The following is a 22,500-nucleotide window of genomic DNA, read 5'->3' on the forward strand; positions in this document are numbered from 1 at the left end:
ACGTTATGACGAGTCGTGTAACCGCGCCGCTCGGCCAAATATCTTCGCATCCATTGTGAACACACAATGGATGCGTTGTTCTGACGATTCATGTTCACATGCAGGTGTTTGGCAGAGGCAACACTGTGTTCTGGATCGTGTTCTCAGTCATCCACATCCTGGCCAGCATCCTGCTCAGCATCCAGCTGTACTACATGGGCCGCTGGAGGCTGGGTGAGTCACTATATAATACTATACACTACAATACAATACAGTACAATACAACATATATCCATAAATATACGACACAGCTGTTACTACATGGGCTGCTGGAGTTTATGGGGGAGTACCCCCAAACCCTCTGCTCGGGGGGTGTGGTCAGTGCATGCAATCATACAGAGATATTCACTTTTAAGTAAGGAATGGTTATTATTAACCCATTGAGACCTGACACCGATTCTACATGTCTCCTAAATCTCAACAGTATTCTGAAAAACGTATGTTTCTATATCAGTGGTGTTCAATCTTTTTCATGTCAAGGACCCCCAAAATGATATGTATTTGGCCGCGGACCCCCATCAAAATATTTTGTTCCAGGGACCCACCAGAAGCAAAGATTTGAGTTAAAAAACGGTTCGCTTAAAAAATATATATATTCAAAGATTTGCACACATTTTCACGATTTTTCAAAAATAGCAGATCTACAAGCTCGTAGCGCGGCACTCGGTGCCGCGCTATGAGCTTGTATATCTGCTATTTTTGAATAGCCTAAAGTGTAAAATAATGCTTTTTAGCTCAAATCTAAAAATGACACAGTTCCAGGTCTTAATGGGTTAAGTAATGAATGGTTATTATTAATGATGGGTCTTACATTGCTTCAGTCATCAAATCAATTTCTATGGCCTACCTTTAGCTTTTTAACTCATTCACTGCCAGGAGTGAATTCATTCATTCATCCGTCTACCGTCCCCTTGCCAGCGAAAGCAGCGATTTTACTCTACCGTTGAAAAATCATGGAATATTCTCTGTGACCTCCGTCCTCACGGAGATCGGCTCATTGCACGCACAGGGGTCCGGTAGTATAGGGGGGAAAAAATGGCTGGTCGCGGGGGTCCTTGATACTACTACTGCTTTCTGGATCAGGGCCCACATGAAAATGTTGATATTTTATCATTACAATGTTTTTGTTTTTAGTTTGTAATTCCAGTAACACACCTCTTTTGTGTGTGTGTGTGTGCGTGTGTGTGTGTGTGTGTGTGTGTGTGTGTGTGTGCCTGTGTGCGCGTGCGTGCGTGCGTGCGTGCACCAGATTCTGGAATCATGCGCAGGATAGTGTATGTCATGTACACAGATTGCATCAGACAATGCAGTGGACCCATGTACATTGTGAGTACTGTACTACCAGCACTATATGTCAATTCATATTTATATACTAGTGTACAAAAACCATCACTGCCTTACATAACCTGGTCCTCTCTCCCTCGTGTGTGTGTGTGTGTGTTAGGACCGTGCGGTGCTGCTGGTGATGGGGAACATAGTGAACTGGTCTCTGTAAGTTCTTCTCGCTGCTGTTATTTTCTGCAGTGTGTTGCTTAATAGACCATATTCACATGGCGGCCATACTGCTATTATTAAGTTAATGAAGTGTCACCCCGGTTGCCACGGCAACGGGGTGGCACTTTCAATGTAAAACTCCAAAATGGCCACCGTGTGAATATGGTCAATGGCCCGAAAACAGCCAATGCGTCACGAAGCATTGTGACGCGAAGCTTCGTGAGCTTGTAGATCGGCTGTTTCCGCCGAGCGACAGTGTTGTGCGACGATGTACAAATCAGCCTTTGATTGAAACCTTTATTTCAGTCGCAGCCCCCATAATATGGGGGCTGCGACTGAAAAGGCTCGGTCGCCTCTGGTCTTTAAACTTGACTTAGGAACCTCAAGTTTCAACTGGCCCGCAGACCGCAGTGACCTTGGGGGAGTATACACCTCTAGAAGTTCAGAGAGATACTTAGTTGAACGCCCATTATCTCTCCTCATCTCTCCTGTCCTTCCCTCTCCTATCCTATCTTCTCCTCCTCCTCTCATCCCCTCCCATCTCTCTCTCTCTCTCTCTCTCTCTCTCTGTCTCTCTCTGTCTCTCTCTCTCTCTCTCTCTCTCTCTCTCTCTCTCTCTCTCTCTCTCTCTTTCTCTCTTTCTCTCTTTCTCTCTTTCTCTCTTCTCTCTTCTCTCTTCTCTCTTCTCTCTCTCTCTCTCTCTCTCTCTCTCTCTCTCTCTCTCTCTCTCTCTCTCTCTCCAGGTGTGCCTATGGTCTGATAGAGAGACCCAGTGACTTTGCCTCCTACCTGTTGGCCATCGCCATCTGTAACCTGCTGCTGTACTTTGCCTTCTACATCATCATGAAGGTAGGTGTGTGTGTGTGTGTGTGTGTGTGTGTGTGTATGTGTGTGTTGAATTTCTCAATTCTATATACAGAGCATTTTTAAACGCTAGATCTTCTAGTCGTAGAGAAATTAGGAATGCACGGTATTGACATTTTAGCCGATATTTAGTTAATCACCAATTAATTGCATCATGGCCAAAATCGACCGATTTACAATCCAAGTTTCGAGTAGGGTTTATCTTACACCTGGTAACTGTGATTCTGGCTGCAGATGCACACTTCAAAAAAAAAAGTGAAAATAACTATTTATTAGACCTGCGCATATTAGTTCAAACAATGTAAATACAGTATTTTTACTTCACATTTTTCCAACTTGTTGACCCTTTTGAAAGATTCTCCAGAAAACTCTGATTGAATCTGCAGCCTTTATCGTCACAAAAAAACACTTTTTTCAGCTTCACATTCAAACATAAATATTATAAAATAAAATATCGGCTAAAACGGTTCCATACCGATATTTCAATTTTAACCCGTTAAGACCGGGAACGCATCTGTGTGTAATTTTTAGATGTCTTTGGCTATTCAAAAATTGCAGATCTACAAGCTCATAGCACGGCACCGAGTGCCGCGCTATGAGCTTGTAGATCTGCAATTTTTTTTAATCTTGATTTTTTTTTTGCAAATCTTTGAATATATATTGAAGCGAACATTTTTACACCGATCTGTGCTTCTGGGGGGGGTCCCTGGAACAACATATTTTGAGATGGGGGTCCGCGGCCAAATACATCATTTTGGGGGTCCTTGACATGGAAAAGTTGGAGCACCACTGATATAGCAACATAATTATTTTTTTAAACTGTTTGTAGAATATATATTCAAAGATTTGCACGAATGTTAACGCTTTTTCATAAATAGCAGATCTACAAGCTCATAGCGCGGCACTCGGTGCCGCGCTATGAGCTTGTAGATCTGCTATTTTTGAATAGCCAAATAAATATTAAAATGACACAGACGCGTTCCCGGTCTTAATGGGTTATGGCCGATCTTGCCGATACCGATATGATGACACTGTGTGTGTGTGTGTTCGTGTGTGTGTAGCTGCGGAGTGGGGAGCGTATCCAGTGTTTAGCGTTGGTGCTCATTCTGTTCACGGCGGCGGTTTGGGGACTCGCCCTCTGGTTCTTCTTCCAGGGCCTCAGCACCTGGCAGGTCAGTATCACACACACACACACACACACACACACACACACACACACACACACACACACACACACACACACACACACACACACACACACACACACACACACACACACACACACACACACACACACACACAACATACGCACATAAATAGATGTTTACAACCAGGGGTGCACATTACTGGTGGACATTCGTGTCCAACAGGACAAACGAAAAGAGGCTCTTTCTTGCTTAGAGGCACCAATAAATGCAATCATATTGTGTGGATCCTATTTTGAAATCCGCCCCTTTTTTTAGATGAAATTCCGGTTTAAACCAAGCCAGCTGGTCGAAAGTAAATAAGAAGGCACAAAATGTTGGTGCGTTCTATTTGAACCGTCCGCACCAAAGTTTAATCCATTCTGAATTGAATTTTAATACACACATTAATCATGTTACCAAGATTGCCATCTTTCATCTTAGAAATATTGCGCGGATTAGAGCCTATCTGTCGTTGGACGATGCTAAACGCTGATCCACGCTTTTGTTTTCTCTCGGCTTGATTACTGCAATGCACTTTTCTCTGGCCTCCCAAAGAAAACAACTGACAGACTACAACTTGTTCAAAATGTGGCAGCCAGAGTTTTAACTAAAACTAAGCCGAGAGAACGTATTACTCCAGTTCTATTTTTTGATTTAAAAATTATTTTACTCGTTTAATAAAGCTCTAAATGGTCTTGCACCTTCCTACAGTACCTCTATATGACTGCCTGCCTAGATGTGTTCCAAACCGCCCCCTCAGGTCTTCTAGTGCTGACGGTAAAGCAGCATTCTGCTTCTACGGGCCGACAGCGTGGAATAAACTCCCATCACACCTAAGACAGGCAGCCTCTGTGGATCGCTTTAGAGCACAGCTCAAGACCCATTTCTTCACTCTTGCTTTTAGTTGATTTTTAAATCTCTTTGTTGTTATTCATGTCCTCACTGTTTTGCCTGATTCACTGCCGCTTTTGCTATACAAATAAAGTGTATTATATTATTATTATTATTATTATTATTATTATTAGGTGAGTCAGTGGTTCCTTATGTCATGCTGGCTGAAAGTAACGTTGCAGTATTTATTTTGTCTTACACCAGCGACTCCTGGATATGCACAGCAAATACGGTAGCACGATACTGTAGTCCTACACGCACAGTCTGCTGTCTGATGGATTGTGGTTTTCTTGACGGATGAAATGCTTTTAAATTAGTGTTCGAGTTAAGAGTTCTCAGCTCCCCTGAGAACTAGACCAAAGACATTATGTGCACCCCTGTTTATAACCTAGAAGTAAAAACTGCACACAGACGGCACCTTTAACCCATTGACTGCCAAAATTATTTCTGGCCGCGTTTGCCCACTGCCAGAGATTTTTCATTGAAAAAAAAAAAGTACTCAGGAGCCGAGATACAGAATTTTTAAGTTAACAAGGAAGTGGATAGGAGTCTAGATCTTCGAAAAATCATATCTCCTTGGTCTTTGGGTAAAAATAAATATATATATATATATATATATATATATATATATATATATATATAAGTTCACGTAGATCTACGCGACTGGCACGTGGCGGCTTTAAATAGGTTCTCGTAGATCTACGCGATTGGCAGTCAATGGGTTAAAAGCATTAGGACCAGTTAACAAAGTGTTTAAGGGAGAATGCCTACCTTTTTCTTACCTTTGTATATGATATTGTTATATCCTAGGTCCTAGGACAAGTGGTACAGTAGAAAAATGTCAGTGGACAACATTTTTTTTATATATCTGACGTTCATATTGACAGAAACCTCGCCACAGTGTTTTTGTCCCAAATGGGCCGCCGTAGTGTTTACAAACTGACTTGGATGAAATCACGGGTGAAATCTCGTCTTGCGAGACTTGTCAAAAAAACTAAAACGATTCAACTACGCGATCTAGCGCATGGACCGTCGGTATGGAGTTATGATTTTTTTCTACCGTACCACTCGTCCTAGGATATAATATCATATAAGGTAAGAAAAAGGTAGTCCGGAATTCTCCTTTAATAGTGCTGCTATCCTTTGATTATTCCTTTCCATGTGTTTAGAAAACTCCGGCAGAGTCTCGTGAACACAACAGAGACTGCATCCTGCTGGACTTCTTCGACGACCACGATATCTGGCACTTCCTGTCTTCTATCGCCATGTTCGGATCCTTCCTGGTACGTGTGTGTGTGTGTGTGTGTGTGTGTGTGTGTGTGTGTGTGTGTGTGTGTGTGTGTGTGTGTGTGTGTGTGTGTGTGTGTGTGTGTGTGTGTGTGTGTGTGTGTGTGTGTGTGTGTGTGTGTGTGTGTGTGTGTGTGTGTGTGTGTGTGTGTGTGTGTGTGTGTGTGTGTGTGTGTGTGTGTACTTAAAGGGGTACTCGACCCGACAAAATTTTTTTTTTTTTCAAACAATCACTCAACCCGTGAAGCCTTGAATACAAGGAGAATTGTTTTTGTCGCATTCCGTTACGGTGAATGAAAGCACTTCCCAGTGGTGGAAAGTAACTAGTTACATTTACTCAAGTACCGTACTGTACTGAAGTACAATTTTGAGGAACTTTCTACTTTCCTCAGTGTTTCCAATTTTCAATTATTTGACAGCTGCAGTCACAAGTTACTTTGCAGATTTAGATTAATATCAGCCCGGATATATATTTTGCATTTCACTTCTGATACTTTCAAGTACATTTTGATGCCAATACTTTTGTGCTTTTACTCAAGTACATTTTGAATACCAGACTTTTTTACTTGTAACAGAGTATTTCCAGATTGTGGTTTTATTGATACTTTTTACTCGAGTAAAAAAAGAAATGACACTTCCTGTGTCTCCGTCTCCCCATCAGGTCCTCTTGCACATGGACGATGACCTGGACGCCGTCCAGAGAGACAAGATCTACGCTTTCTAGATCCACCAGAGAGACCAGAGCCACGTCTTTTCTAGATCCACAAGATCTACGCGTTCTAAGATCTATACCTGATCCGCTTACAAAGAAGCACAGCTCGAGGGCCACGCTCACTCACACAGAGATCGGTTGCATTGAATGCATCTGCAACGCAACAAGCCTCAAGACTCCATTTCCCATGATACCTTGCAGCAATGTGGCTGGCAGCAGGGGGAGTGCCGGTTTCCTGCTGCTGTTGTTGTAGTTTGTTTGACTTGCGTTGGGAGTGTTGACTCCCTGAAAGAAAACTACAAAGACAAAATGGCTGCCGAGTGCGGTCAAGCCGTGGGCGCTTCTAGTTCCTATAGAGCTTTACAGTCTGTTTCCACTCGTCAACGTCCCTCGTTCACGTTTATTTTTATTTTTATTTCTCCATTCACCTTATTCTTGGCCCTTCTCCGGGCGGCGCCATTGCCCTTTTCTGCTGCTTCATTCGATATCTGTTCACTTCCTCCCTAGTAGACTACAGATGTAATGCAGGTAATCAGTGTGTTGCCAAACTTGCCAGATGTTGCAAGAGAAACAAGCGGCCAGGTCTATGAAAACAAGCCCCCAAAAAAGTTAAAGATTTGACCACTTTACATCAGCTATTTGAGAATAGCAGATCTACAAGCTAACAACGCGTCACATCACGACATGTTGTGAGCTTGTAGATCTGCTATTTTCAAAAAATATCGGGGGGGAAAAGTGAGATTTTTTGTAATATCTTTGAAACATTTTAACAACAAAAATCTTGTATGGGGTCCCTGGCACAAAATATTTTCAGATGGGGGTTTGTGGACAAATACATATTAATCAGGGGGTCCTTGACGTGAAAAGAAATGTGGGAACCACTGGTTTAAAGACATTAGGAAGCAAGCCAAAATAAGCAATTACACTTAAGAATCAAGCCCAAAGTCACTTATTATAAGCAGACATGGCAACACTGGTAAAAAGGAAACCCCTTGATATGGGGCCCCCCCACCTCCCCTACCTTCTTACCTACTTCCTGGGCGTGGCCAGGAATAAGGTGAATAGAGAATTGTATAACGTAGACTTACCACTCCTGGTTGTTCAAATGTGTTCCTATAGAATAGTTTTAACCCATTCAGAACTGGAACGCATCCGTGTCGTTTTAGATTTCAACCACTTTAACCGTTATTTCATACTTTTGGCTATTCAAAAATAGCAGATATACAAGCTCACAGCTCACTGCGAGCTTGTAGATCTGCCATTTTTGAAAAATCGTGAAAATGGGTGCAAATCTCATTTTTAACTCAAATCTTTTGCTTCTGGGGATTACAAAATATTTTGAGATGGAGGTCGGCGGCCAAATACATATCATTTTGGAGGTCCTTGACAGTTTGAGCACCACTGATATTATAGCAACATACGTTTTGGCCTTAATGGGTTAAGAAAAACATGTTTAATTTGCAATGTCACAGAAGAAATACTTCACTACCCCGCAAACCAGCAACGTCTCCCACAATCATGAAAAACATAATCGAAAATCACTACCAATCAACTATAATATTTAGAATTTTAACACTATTAACAATATACAGTAAAGACCATAATAAAGACAACGGTTAAAGTTTAAAAGGAGCTAAGCCAAACGATCGTTTTGGCTGCAAGCATGGGAAAGGTGTTCGCAATGGCTTGTGGGAGAAGTAGTTCCTTCATTCTTAAAATATGTACGCAGACCTTTGCCTTTTTTCTCGTGTTTTCCAATCATTTTGGTGAACATAATCTAATGTTTTATGGTCATGATTCACCAAGAGGTTTGCTTGCTTAAACTCTTAAAAGGATCCCTGGCTAATAAGCCAAATGTGCCTTATATTATAATTGCCCTAAATATATAAAATATTTTTAATTTAACTCAAATTTAAAATTTAAAACACCTTCAATATTTTATTTATTTCAGAAATAGATCATCTTTTTCTCAAGGGGGACAATGCCTGTCGCAAGTTGATGATGTCATTTGTTCATGTGTGTGGTCCAGCCCTATGGAATGTATGGAATGCATGTGCTAATAAAAAAGTATTTTAAATATTGTTTTGATGTTCATATTACCCGTAGGAAGAACTACGTTGTTTTTTATTAAGACATGCTAATAACATTCCATAGAGTCGGACCACACAGGGACAAATGACATCATCAACTTACGACGGCATTGTTCCCCTTGAGTAAAAGATGAACTGTTTCTAAACTAAATAAAATATTGTGTTTTTAATTTTAAATGTTTGTTATCGAGGACAATTATAATGTATTAAGGCATGTCTGGCTCATTAGCCCGGGATCCCTTTAATAAAAGTATTTTCTGAAACGTCCGCAGAGTAAATGAATGGGAGATTCTCTTCCAGGGGAAAAAACGATGTTGTCCTGAAAGTGGGCGGGTCACTGTGGAGCTCTATAGACGAATCCACAGACGCGCTGCCTGTAGGCGGCCATTGCTGCGGTGTCGCGTCCGCGGAGCGTTGACACCGCAGCAATGGCTGCGCGCAGGGCAGCGCTCCGTGGATTCGTGTATAGGTTGGTGCCCGGTCAAAGTTAAAGGGCCATGCAACCAACAGGCTGATTTTGTAGTTTGTTTTCCACACTTCAGGTTAAAAAAAACTACAGCAGGGTAAAAACATAGCAGGCTGCATAATCACTGTACTAACAGTACACAGTAGCCTGGTAAACCCTCCCTCCGGAAATCTCATTTCTATTTGATTCCTGGAGTGAGTCTGGCATGAACCGCCTCTCTGCAATATTGGCTGTGTATGCCAAACGGCCGCGCCTATCAGCGTCGTCGCTCATTGTTCTGTGATTGACAGCTTACGTTGGCCAATCAGGTGGCGAGTTCGAGTGAGCCCAAAACACGAACGGCAGCCATCTTTTTCTTGTGCGCTATTTTCTCCGCAATTTTTTTACTTCAAAAAGCTCTCTAACTTCTATTTTGAGGCACGGAATTTACTTATAAGATATCGTTTGGATAGAATTTAGTTGTTTAACTTCATATATGTGGTCAATTAATCATGACAAAGCCTATTTAAAAATAAAAATGTAGAGAACCGGTAGGGGCGGGCAGTGACACCCATGTATCCGAATAAGGCAACCCATTTTGGGCATGGATCGTCTCAAAAGTCTCGTTGCGTCACATTAGACTGGTGAACTGCTGATTGGCTGAAGGGGAAAAATTATCATTGGCTGAAGGGGTTGTCAGTCAACGGTATTACTCCCGCCCAACTCCAGCACAGCCAATATTACAGAAAGGCGGATCAGGCCAGACTCACTCCTGAAATCAAATGGAAATGAGATTTCCGGAGGGAGGGTTTACCAGGCTAAGTACACAGTGATGTAAGCCTGAAACCTTTTCAGGCCGTGACCCCCCCCCCCCCCCCAAATAATCATATTTGAACTGGGGACCCCCCAGATAAATATTGTGAAAATAGCAGTTCTACAAGAGCTTGTAGATCAGCTATTTTCAAATGTTTTGCCTCTTTCTTATATTATTTGACTATTTGGCCAATGTTTGACCAGTTCTTATACTGTAGTTTGTTGATTACTTTTGATGCTGTAATTGTATTTTTAAGTCACTTCACTGTCATCTGGGGACCCCCCCCCCCACCCAAAAAAAAAGAACCACTGATGTAAGCAACACAGCTGCAGCTTATCAAATGATTAACGGGTGTGTTAGATTGTAGGTGTGTCAGTACTGTCCATCATGCTTGCTCATTGGCCCTTGTATCTGGAAGCCGACGTCTGCCATGTTTGTAGTTTTTAACGTGAACTAGAAAACGAACTACAACATCATCCTGGGGGTTTTCATGTCCCTTTAAGTCATGTTGAACCCTGAACACTTCCACATTCTTCAACGGGACGCTCCCGCCCCCTTTCCTCCCAACAGGACGTGAAGGAGGAAGCGTATACCCGTGTGGGTCGCGTCTCCAAGCCAATGTGTGAGCGGGTCCGTCCTTCCTCTTCTGCCTTATTGCTGATGATCTGTCTCTCTGGCTCCACCTGCTGGCCAACAACAAGCCAAACGGTTCCACCCCTCCAAAAAAAGAACGACGTGTGCACGGCCAGCCCTCATTGGCCGGCCGTGGCACAGCGGCCGCGAAGTCGCGTCTCAGCCTTTCACAGCCAATCAACGAGCGAGGGAAAGATACTTGAGCCCCACCCCCCATTATGGACACTTGACGTGCCAATCAAGATTTAAAAGGTGGACCACTGTTTCTCAACGTAGGGTCCGGGGGCCCCCCAGGGGTCCAAATGGGCCCTTTTACAGGTCTGTAACTATGAGAGTGTACAAATGGACCCTTACAGGCCTGTAACTCTGGGAGTGTACAAATGGAACCAAATGGACCCTTACAGGTCTGTAACTCTGGGAGTGTACAAATGGAACCAAATGGATCAGGTCTGTAACAGGTCTGTAACTCTTGAGAGTGTACAAATGGAACCAAATGGACCCTTACAGGTCTAACTCTGAGAGTGTACAAATGGAACCAAATGGACCCTTACAGGTCTGTAACTCTGAGTGTACAAATGGAACCAAATGGATCAGGTCTGTAACAGGTCTGTAACTCTTGAGAGTGTACACATGGAACCAAATGGACCCTTTACAGGTCTGTAACTCTCGAGTACATTTGGTTTGATTAGTACACTCAAAGTTAAATGAACACTGAGGATTTTACAAGTGTAGATTGGGGGGTTACAGAGTTAAAAAGCCAAAATGGGGGTCCGTGGTCTAAATGCATATCAAACTGGGGGTCTTTGAAATGAAAAAAAGGTTGAGAATGACTGAATTAAACTAAACTGGAACCCCAAAATTTTGTAAAATCCTCTTTTCTTATTTAACTGTGCGCGAAGAGTGTGCGCAAATGGAAACAAATGAACTTGTAAGGGTCCATCTCAGAGTGCACACACTCCGAGTTACTGATCCGTAAGGGTCCATTTGGACCCCCCGGCGGTCCCCGAACCCAATATTGAGAAACGGTGAGGTTGCCACCATTGCTGTAACTGTTGTAATCGATGTTTACGTATTAACGATGACGACAAAGATAACGACGACGTATACCGATAATAACGCTTAAACACCGAGACAAGATCGTTGTTGGGAATTAACTTATTTTATACTGCCGGCATTAATGTCAACAATGCATTTTGAAATGTTGCTGTTGTTTGTACTATATGCTGTAAGTTTATACGCTGTGTGTGTGTGTGTGTGTGTGTGTGTGTGTGTGTGTGTGTGTGTGTGTGTGTGTGTGTGTGTGTGTGTGTGTGTGTGTGTGTGTGTGTGTGTGTGTGTGTGTGTGTGTGTGCTCTAAATGTTCAGATTGTCGGTGGCCTTGAATGTTCTAATCTTAAAAAATAAAAGGAATCTGATACTGTACTCTGATTGGTCAGAACCTCCCAGCTGCCCAGCCTCCTAGGAGGATGGCTATGATTGTATTTCCTGTGTCCTAACCACCCTTGTCTAACTGACAACATCTTTTTTGCACTGTATCATAAAAGAAAGAAGAAAAAATACAATTATTTAAATGTTGAGAGTAATGTAAAGGCTTGGTTACTGAATAAAGGGTTTCTTTTCTGATACACTCGTTGTCTTTACTTACTTATTGTATGTATTTATTTCAGGGACAGTGCATATTAATGAACATTTCAATCAATACACATGATCTCATGTATAGTAAGAATATGCCGGATTTAGCTGGGAGCTTCTTTTCATCAATAGTGACAAATAGAATAGAGAAAAACAACTGCAAATAAAAAAAACGGTACCTAATTTAAGCTTAACTAACAACCTAAATACCCACTGTATAGTCTTAATACCTAGCCAATAGAAAATCAAAACCTATTTTGACACATGTTTTACCGTTTACCATTTACCATTGTTGTGTTTTAAAAGTACACAAGGTGGGGCTTTTCCTTAGAGTGACTGGGAGGCTATTCCATCAGGCCTTTCTGTCCAGAAGTGGTCTGTCTACGATGGACCTCGCAGTCCCTTCTGTGGATAAAATCACACACTGGAGGAGCCAGTAGACACTTACAAAGCAGAGACTTTTAAAAGCCTTCAAAAGATCTAAGCCTTCAACAGGGGTTCGGGACCCCTAGGGGGTCTTCAGAGTTACTATAGGGGACTGGGAGCCACCAAATCTTTGAGTGATATTAACCACTTGAAGCCTAGAATCCCTATTCTGAGAGGAACATAAACCAAAAATAGCAGATCTACAAGCACACAACGCCTCGCACTGCGGTTGTCGAGAAGGGCTTAATCTGTTTGACATTTTGCAGATTTAATTTGACTGTATTCGTCAACTTGACGTGTTTTTTTAAATTCCGGTTTGGATCCAATATAACGGCTAGATATTTGAGTTGGGGGACCAATTCCAATTCTTCCCTCCAGAAACACCTTGGACCTCTCTTTCACTTGCCGTTTAATGAAAAACATACATACTGTTTTCTTTGTGTTTAACATTAAAGCACCATGGTCACTAATTGTAGTGGAGTAAAAAGTACAATATTTGCCTCTGAGATGTAGTGGAGTAGAAGTAAAACTTTTTTTAAAATTAAAGAATACTACTATGCGGCACAATTGAGGTACATCGTATACTGGTGCTCCCCAAATTATGTAGCCAGGTGGAAGGACATTGAGGTGGGTGTTGGTCAAGCTCCTCCCCAGGCTAGGTTAAGTGGAAAAGAGCTTAAAGGGATACTTCACTTTCACATAAAATAAACATTTAAAAAATATATTAAAAATAAATGAAAAAAGTAATGGAAAAATCACGGCCCCCTCACGCATTAGAGTGTCCTACTAATGTGTGAGGGGGCCTTTATTTTGCCATAACTTCTTTCATTTTTTTTAAATATTTTTTTTCATGTTTATTTTATGTGAAAGTGAAGTATCCCTTTAAGGGAGATAATTCTATTATAAGCGAAACATTGGGAATATGGCATGATGTGGTTAAAGTGTAAACTGACAGGTGACAGTAAACTTTTGATCTGGCCCTCCCATACTTCAGAATTCAGACCTGGGGAGCTAGATAAGACGTACGAAAGATGGAGAGACAGGGGAATAACAGCTATGTGTACACTTCTAGAGGGTCAACACTTCAAATCATTTGAACAACTTAAGAGGGAGTTTGATTTGGAAAATGGTGATATGTTCAGATTTTTGCAGCTAAGACATTTCTATGATACAGAAATCAAAAAAGAACTTTCAGTGGAAGGAAATGAAGTGATTGGTGTATTGAAGGGAGCATATAAACGAACACCTTCAAGGATTGTTTCTAAATTGTATAGAGGCTTGCAAAAGCAACATGGAAGAAATGCAATGTATGTCAAATTGAAATGGGAATCTGAATTTGATATTGAACTGTCTGAGAGTGATTGGCGTTCCATTTGTAAGACACAACAATCTTCAACAAACTATAAGCAATAGAGGGAATTTGGGTGGAAGAATTTAATACGCTTTTTTATTACACCTAAAATCTAAAGTAAACAACTGAAAACGCAGCAGTATTGTTGGAGACAGTGTGGTCAATTGAACGCCAATCATTCACATATATTCTGGTTGTGTAAGAAAATACAGTCATTCTGGGACAGTGTTCTCCGGATTTTGGAGTAAGTAATGGGCTACAAAATTGCCTGTGATCCCCGGATTTTATATCTCGGATTGACACCAGAGGACATAATAGGACATGAGGACATTTACCTGTTCAAAATCTTGACACTGGCGGCTAAAAAAGCCATCACAAGAAAATGGCTGAAAACAGATCCTCCTCGAGAGGAGCATTGGTTTGATATTATTGAAGAAATATGTCTTATGGAAAAAATGACTTATAATTTGATTTATTTTACTGTATTGTCCTTTTCTGTATTGTCTTATTTTTTTCCTTTTTCTGTCATGTCCATTCTGAATGTGTGTTTTGTTCTTGTCTGGAAAATAAAGACAAAGTTATATAATAATAATGATAACCTTTTGTGAACAATACATAGATACATAATTCAAAGTAGCTTAATTAACTAGCCTGCACTGGGCTGGCAGCTGCCAACGTATCTGTAATTGAAGGTTTTCTAAACTCTCTAGCAGTGCTTAAATATGTAGATATTCAATGATTGGTTTTAGGCCCTGCAGTGGGAAAGCAATGGTGATGTGAGAGTAAATTGGAAAATAAGTCGCAATGGAAATAAGCCGCTAACTTTCTTGCGTTTTATCCTTTTGATAATTGTGTGATTATATTTTACATAATGTTTATTATCAATAAAGAGGTCAACGTGTGAATAGAAATCATGAGGTCTGGACAAACGGTCTCACCCGAAAACAAACTAAATACAAAAGCGATTCAAAATGAATGCAGACACAGAAGTTTTTGTTTTTAATAAAGTTTTATTACAAAGTACAACGATGAAAAGTTTCAATAGTAAAAAATATGTAAAAATTCAGCATGTCAATGCTAACATAAGGTCAAACAGCTTCTGTTGGGTAACTCATTAGATTATGAGATTATCGGCATTGGAATATTTCTAGATTACCTTTAGTGAATAATTACTTGAATTGCAAAACCAATACATTACATTACTCTGAGTGGTTACAAAAAGCTATCCGAATATTCTAATGTGTTACTTTGTTAAATGCTGCCCTTAACTACAGTGGTTCAGATTATGGAATAACTTTTTGTTTAACAAAAAACATTTTGTTTTAACAAAAAACATTTTGTTTTAACAAAACATTTTGTTTTAACAAAACATTTTGTTTTAACAAAAAACATTTTGTTTTAACAAAAAACATTTTGTTTTAACAAAAAACATTTTGTTGTAACAAAAAACATTTTGTTTTAACAAAAAACCTAAAATCCCTTATAGCACCTTTATTACAGCAGTGTGACGTTTCAACACTAACCGTAACGTTAACATAATGTTAATGTTTCGTTAACTCATTAACCGCCAGAGTAAAACATTGTCTATAGCCGACCTTGCCAGCGGTTCCGAGCGTTTTCACTCAGTAATGTTAACATAAAAATGTTAGCGTTCTGTTAACGTAACAATGTTAATGTTTCGTTAACGTAATGTTATGGTGATAAGATAACCATAGCGATAACATTACAATGTTATCGTTATCATTACAACATTCTGTAGTAACGTTACGGTGCTAAACGTAAAGTCGACGTTTAGTTAACGTGTAAAGTTACATTGCTAACCCTACACAGCTTCTTGTTGTGAAAACAGCTGCCCCCGGCAAACGTCACTCCCGCACTGACATGCCACTTCCTGGTCTGAAGGTGTACTTCCTGTGTCAGAGGAACAGTTCCAGGTCAGCTCTGTCCCCGCCTCCAACGCCCTGCGGAGACAACACACCATATTAAGTGTGTGTGTGTGTGTGTGTGTGTGTGTGTGTGTGTGTGTGTGTGTGTGTGTGTGTGTGTGTGTGTGTGTGTGTGTGTGTGTGTGTGTGTGTGTGTGTATGTATGTATGTATGTGTGTGTGTGCGTATTACTATGCTTGAGTGTCCTCAAAGTATAATAGAATTGGACATAAAGATTCAGGTTAGGTATTAGTTAGCGGTTGGGGATGGAGTTATGCCTTTTTAACGTTGTTGCACCAAAAATAGTTTATCTACAAGCTCACGATGTGTCGACTTCTGCGTTAGGGTTAGGGTTAACTTATGTTGCTCCTCTATTGTACACTTTACTGTACTACCCACACTGGGGTTATACGCATGAGCAGTGAGCGCTGTGGTTCAGTTGAAAATATGGAGGGAGTGGGTGTTATTGTACCACTGTCTGTTCACTGTGAATAAAAGAGAGTTAAAAGGAATAAACGTTGTGTTCATTAAGTCGAAGTCAACAAGGGTGAGAATGGCATTCCAAAAATGCGTGTCCTCAAATGTTCATGTCCTCAAGTATAGCAATGCATGCGTGTGTGTGCATGATTGGGCAACATGGGCAAAGGCTCTGCTGGCTTCGATCACCCGCCCGGCCAGGGATTAAAGCAAAAACGAATCTCGTGTGTGTGTGTGTGTGTGTGTGTGTGTGTGTGTGTGTGTGTGTGTGTGTGTGTGTGTGTGTGTGTGTGTGTGTGTGTGTGAGATTTGTGAAACAGTGTCAAAGGAGTCCTCCACACCAATGCTGTTCCCTAAACAATTTGCAGAATATGTAGAATCGTTAATCTATTATAATTCTAAACCTATGTTCTTGCTCTTGCTGTTCTTTGCTTTTATGAAACATCAGAGACATTAGGGTTTTATGGAAGAATATTCTGAACATATTTTTTTTTAATAAAAATCTGAAAAGGAAACAATATTACACTTGCAAAGCTTTAAAACAAATAATCCTAAACGATAACACTTGAATAAACAGCTTGTTGAGGTAACTTTTCAAGCATCATCTCACTTCTGCGTGCCCACCCAAAATGTCAAACCTGCTGCCGCTATTGCTGTGCGTGTGTGTCTTTTACCTGCTGGTAAAGAAGCAGATCACAGGGTACCCCGGGTCGTGTGTGTCTGTGAAAACGTTCTGGACGAACAGGTTTGGATCACAGCTGCGCTGCAGACACAGACACACAGACACACAAGACACACAGACACACACACCCACACACATACGTCGAAGATTCAAAGTTAGAAGTTATAGTTTCTTCAACACTATAACCCTTCCCACTCACTTAGGGACTGGTCGTTATTTACCTGAAGTTGGTATGGCCCAGAAGAGGGGGGGGGGGTCATCAAAAAAAATTTGAGCCCTGGGGGAAGCCATGTTTTTTTTTCATTTTGCCTTTAGGGGGGGGTCATACAACTTTTATTTGTTGAATTTTGTATTTTAAAAATGATATATTTTTTGGTTTTTCATACGTGTTTTACTCCACTATCTATATCAAGTTTACGCTGTATGGTGACTCAACTTGGTATCTCCCACTTCTGTTTACTTCCCATCAAACTCTTTAATTGGACGTAGTAGGTACGTTTACACATACGGAAGTTCCATCCACTTCCATTATATGGGTTTTCCCCATATAGTGGATGGAGCTTCCGGCCACTTGTGGTGTATGTGTCGACGTACCAATAGAACCACGGGACAAACAACAGGAGGGGGGAATGATGGAGAAAAAATAAAAACCTGTCACGTTATTCATATACATAAAAAATGTGACTGGGTTGGGGAATACAATAAAATAGGCCTATTTAAAAAATAAAATAGGCGCACAAGCTCTGAACAGTCAGACAGGTTGTTTAGTAGTTTAGAAATGGCTCAGAAATGAATATCAGTGACATTCTGTTATTATGGTGGGCCTGTTTATACCGAAATGACAGCCGTGAGTCACAGCTGTCATTTTGGTACAAACACAACACTGTGTTCTATTTGAATAAGCTGCCGGCTGGGAAGGAGGTAAGGAGAGAGACAATGGGAGTGCGAGAGAGAAAAAAAAAATCACGACCAACTCTGTTTTTGACAGCTTGGTTAAAATGATGATTTAGTCATGGAAAATAGATCATAGTTGCTCAATCTTTCTTTCGTTTGGGGTGTTTTCGGAACCCCAAGAGGGCACATATGGAACCAAATGGACCCTGACGTGAACTACGGCGCTAAATTCTCCTATAATAAACGTCAGAAAGGATCAGCATTCATTTAATTTTCTCTTCCGAGTGTTGGTGTGGATATGAAATATACAGGGGGGGGGGGTTTATGGGGGGGGGGTCAAGAAAAAAAGAAATCACATCAGGCAGGACCACCACCCCCTGGTAACTAGATAACGACCAGTCCTGTACTGTACCAGGTCCAATACTTCACTAAACACCCTGGACAATCCTCCACACGTCAGACACTCTTCTCCCTTCCCTAAAACACCCTGGACAACGCTCCACATGTCCTAGACTCTTCTCCCTTCACTAAAACACCCTGGACAACGCTCCACACGTCCTAGACTCTTCTCCCTTCACTAAAACACCCTGGACAACGCTCCACACGTCCTAGACTCTTCTCCCTTCACTAAAACACCCTGGACAACGCTCCACACGTCCTAGACTCTTCTCCCTTCACTAAAACACCCTGGACAACGCTCCACACGTCCTAGACTCTTCTCCCTTCACTAAAACACCCTGGACAACGCTCCACACGTCCTAGACTCTTCTCCCTTCCCTAAAACACCCTGGACAACGCTCCACACGTCCTAGACTCTTCTCCCTTCACTAAAACACCCTGGACAACGCTCCACACGTCCTAGACTCTTCTCCCTTCACTAAAACACCCTGGACAACGCTCCACACGTCCTAGACTCTTCTCCCTTCACTAAAACACCCTGGACAACGCTCCACACGTCCTAGACTCTTCTCCCTTCACTAAAACACCCTGGACAACGCTCCACATCAGTGATGTGTTCGCGATAGCGTATCGCGCATGTCGCGCAGGGAATAATTATCGTATACCCTCCGAAAAAAACTAGATCACACCACTGCTCCACACGTCCTAGACTCTTCTCCCTTCACTAAAACACCCTGGACAATGCTCCACACGTCCTAGACTCTTCTCCCTTCACTAAAACACCCTGGACAACGCTCCACACGTCCTAGACTCTTCTCCCTTCACTAAAACACCCTGGACAACGCTCCACACGTCCTAGACTCTTCTCCCTTCACTAAAACCCCCTGGACAACGCTCCACACGTCCTAGACTCTTCTCCCTTCACTAAAACACCCTGGACAACGCTCCACACGTCCTAGACTCTTCTCCCTTCACTAAAACCCCCTGGACAACGCTCCACACGTCCTAGACTCTTCTCCCTTCACTAAAACACCCTGGACAACGCTCCACACGTCCTAGACTCTTCTCCCTTCACTAAAACACCCTGGACAACGCTCCACATCAGTGATGTGTTCGCGATAGCGTATCGCGCATGTCGCGCAGGGAATAATTATCGTATACCCTCCGAAAAAAACTAGATCACACCACTGCTCCACACGTCCTAGACTCTTCTCCCTTCACTAAAACACCCTGAACAACGCTCCACACGTCCTAGACTCTTCTCCCTTCACTAAAACACCCTGAACAACGCTCCACACGTCCTAGACTCTTCTCCCTTCACTAAAACACCCTGAACAACGCTCCACACGTCCTAGACTCTTCTCCCTTCACTAAAACACCCTGAACAACGCTCCACACGTCCTAGACTCTTCTCCCTTCACTAAAACACCCTGGACAACGCTCCACACGTCCTAGACTCTTCTCCCTTCACTAAAACACCCTGGACAACGCTCCACACGTCCTAGACTCTTCTCCCTTCACTAAAACACCCTGAACAACGCTCCACGCGTCCTAGACTCTTCTCCCTTCACTAAAACACCCTGGACAACGCTCCACGCGTCCTAGACTCCTCTCCCTTCACTAAAACACCCTGGACAACGCTCCACGCGTCCTAGACTCTTCTCCCTTCACTAAAACACCCTGGACAACGCTCCACACGTCCTAGACTCTTCTCCCTTCACTAAAACACCCTGGACAACGCTCCACACGTCCTAGACTCTTCTCCCTTCACTAAAACACCCTGGACAACGCTCCACACGTCCTAGACTCTTCTCCCTTCACTAAAACCCCCTGAACAACGCTCCACACGTCCTAGACTCTTCTCCCTTCACTAAAACACCCTGGACAACGCTCCACACGTCCTAGACTCTTCTCCCTTCACTAAAACACCCTGGACAACGCTCCACACGTCCTAGACTCTTCTCCCTTCACTAAAACACCCTGAACAACGCTCCACACGTCCTAGACTCTTCTCCCTTCACTAAAACACCCTGAACAACGCTCCACACGTCCTAGACTCTTCTCCCTTCACTAAAACACCCTGAACAACGCTCCACACGTCCTAGACTCTTCTCCCTTCACTAAAACACCCTGGACAACGCTCCACACGTCCTAGACTCTTCTCCCTTCACTAAAACACCCTGGACAACGCTCCACACCTTGCTCTTTACACGTGTGCGGGCTGGGGGAAGGGGTGGAGCCCTTAACTCTATGGTGGAGCCCTGTAGTCTGTCAAAGATAAACAACCCGGTCCCTTGAACTTTTTGTTTATGGCAAATTAAGCGTGGGCTTTTAATCTCTGCAGATAAGGATGTTGTGCTTATTAACGCTTACAAGAAGATTCCCCATCTGTAGTCATGGAGTACTTTGTTGGAAGTCGTGGTCTGATAGATGTAATTTGGAAATAACTTAAAGAGCTTGCTACAAGAGTGGAGAAGACAACGTCAAGACGTAGGTTAACCCATTGAGACCTGAAGCCGATTCTACATGTCTCCTAAATCTCAACAGTTTTCTGAAAAACGTATGTTTCTATATCAGTGGTGCTCAATCTTTTTCATGTCAAAGACCCCCAAAATGATATGTATTTGGCCGCGGACCCCCATCAAAATATCTTGTTCCAGGGACCCCCAGAAGCAAAGATTTGAGTTAAAAATGTCCGCTTTAAATATATATATATTCAAAGATTTGCACACATTTTCACGAATTTTCAAAAATAGCAGATCTACAAGTTCATAGCGCGGCACTCGGTGCCGCGCTATGAGCTTGTATATCTGCTATTTTTGAATAGCCCAAAGTGTAAAATAATGCTTTTTAGCTCAAATCTAAAAATGACACAGTTCCAGGTCTTAATGGGTTAATGGCTAGAGTCCATGCTTACTGTATTACTGTTAATGGCTTACCTGTGATCCTAGTTTACTGAGGCACTAGGCTGTCTCTCTACATTTGATGTATGCGTTTACTTTGCTTACTGTTAAGTCGATGAAGAGTGAAGAGTGTCTGCTAAATGCTTCAATTGTAAATCGTAAAGTTTCCTCGCGACCCTGTCCACTTTCATTTAAGTTTAATCAAAAGGTTCCTCACGTTAATGAACCTGCCCACGTTTCCTTCCTTTCTGGCGTCCAGGAAGTACATGTCCTCTGCTCTGATTGGCTTCACCGGTGCCTTAGCAACGGCCGCCTCCTCCCCTGATTGGTCAGCCGATGTGCAGTCCGTTTGAGACTGAAGAGAAAGCGTCATGCGTTACACACAGGCTTATTATAATGAATTAACTAAAACTAATCAAACAAACTAAAACTAGAAAAACATTTCAGTTAACTAAAATACAATTAAATAAATTAGGCTTTAAAGGAGTAGTTCACACAAAAAAATCCTTATTTTTTGGTTTTTGACGCATTCCTGAGCCAATAATTTGATGAACGGGTCATCGGTCAATAGGAGACTAAGTAGTCTCTAAAAGAGTTTGAATATTTTTTTTATAATTTTGATTATTTTAACATAAATCTTCTCTTCTGGTCTCTGGCACAAAACATTTTCAGATGGTGGGGGTCCACGGCCAAATACATATAATTTTATAAGTTTGAGAACTACTGATTTAGAAGGCCTTTGTAGAATCGGCCTCAGGTCTTAACTCATTGAGTGCCAATGACGTCTTTTGACGGCCGTTTTCAGTGTGCCATTAGTGCCAATGACGTCTTTTGACGTCACCACGTTTTTTTGGTATTTTTATTATTTTTTTATCTCAAAGGAACTAGGAGAAAACGATTTTCAAAAAGTTAATGCTCCATCCACTTCAATGTTAAAATGTAAACGGAGAAAAAAAATCTCATTTTTCCTGCCTGTGGCACAGGGATCAACAAGCTTGAAATAAGCCTGGCAGTGAATGAGTTAATGGGTTAAAGACCTGTGTCTCTGAGGGTCTCTGGATGACAGGGACGTGGAGCGGGGGCGAGGCCAGGGGGGGCGAGGTGGGCGGGGCCTCCTGCACGTCGCTCCGCCTCCTGGCCTCTGTGGCCGCCGCGGGCGCCAGCCACTCGGTGACCACCTCCACCTCGTCGTCCGACGGGAGCTCCGGCCTCGCCTTCTTGAGAGGCGGGGCTTTGTCCGGATCCCGCCCCCTCATTAACGCTAGACCTAGAGGGGGGGAGAGAGAGAGAGAGAGAGAGAGAGAGAGAGAGAGAGAGAGAGAGAGAGAGAGAGAGAGAGAGAGAGAGAGAGAGAG

The 22,500-nt window shown here is 42.2% G+C and overlaps 2 protein-coding genes across 8 annotated transcripts in view; one reads left to right on the plus strand and one right to left on the minus strand.

The window, feature by feature from the left end:
• sidt2 (SID1 transmembrane family, member 2) overlaps nucleotides 1-12,079 on the plus strand; it is a 59,788-nt gene extending 47,709 nt beyond the window's left edge. The window contains exons 20-28 of one of the 4 annotated variants that reach the window (XR_013933212.1): nucleotides 105-213; nucleotides 1,289-1,365; nucleotides 1,484-1,530; nucleotides 2,277-2,382; nucleotides 3,459-3,569; nucleotides 5,645-5,758; nucleotides 6,424-10,774; nucleotides 10,861-10,903; nucleotides 11,051-12,079. Coding sequence is in view for 1 of the 4 variants with exons in the window: in XM_080428991.1 (XP_080285117.1) it covers nucleotides 105-213; nucleotides 1,289-1,365; nucleotides 1,484-1,530; nucleotides 2,277-2,382; nucleotides 3,459-3,569; nucleotides 5,645-5,758; nucleotides 6,424-6,486 (627 nt within the window). In the remaining 3 variants the exon portion in view is untranslated. Of the gene's footprint in view, nucleotides 1-104; nucleotides 214-1,288; nucleotides 1,366-1,483; nucleotides 1,531-2,276; nucleotides 2,383-3,458; nucleotides 3,570-5,644; nucleotides 5,759-6,423 lie in introns of all 4 variants that reach the window. The other 3 variants (XR_013933210.1, XR_013933211.1, XM_080428991.1) reach the window with 3 other exon arrangements.
• Nucleotides 12,080-14,868: 2,789 nt separating this feature from the next.
• setdb2 (SET domain bifurcated histone lysine methyltransferase 2) overlaps nucleotides 14,869-22,500 on the minus strand; it is a 24,587-nt gene continuing 16,955 nt past the window's right edge. The window contains exons 8-12 of one of the 4 annotated variants that reach the window (XR_013933213.1): nucleotides 22,183-22,412; nucleotides 21,363-21,500; nucleotides 16,942-17,030; nucleotides 15,296-15,826; nucleotides 14,869-15,159 (exon numbers count right to left, since the gene is read on the minus strand). Coding sequence is in view for 1 of the 4 variants with exons in the window: in XM_080428995.1 (XP_080285121.1) it covers nucleotides 15,688-15,826; nucleotides 16,942-17,030; nucleotides 21,363-21,500; nucleotides 22,183-22,412 (596 nt within the window). In the remaining 3 variants the exon portion in view is untranslated. Of the gene's footprint in view, nucleotides 15,827-16,941; nucleotides 17,031-21,362; nucleotides 21,501-22,182; nucleotides 22,413-22,500 lie in introns of all 4 variants that reach the window. The other 3 variants (XR_013933214.1, XM_080428995.1, XR_013933215.1) reach the window with 3 other exon arrangements.

Source organism: Gymnoscopelus braueri, assembly GCF_963280865.1.
Source record: "Gymnoscopelus braueri genome assembly, chromosome: 5".
Classification (NCBI taxonomy): Eukaryota; Metazoa; Chordata; class Actinopteri; order Myctophiformes; family Myctophidae; genus Gymnoscopelus; species Gymnoscopelus braueri.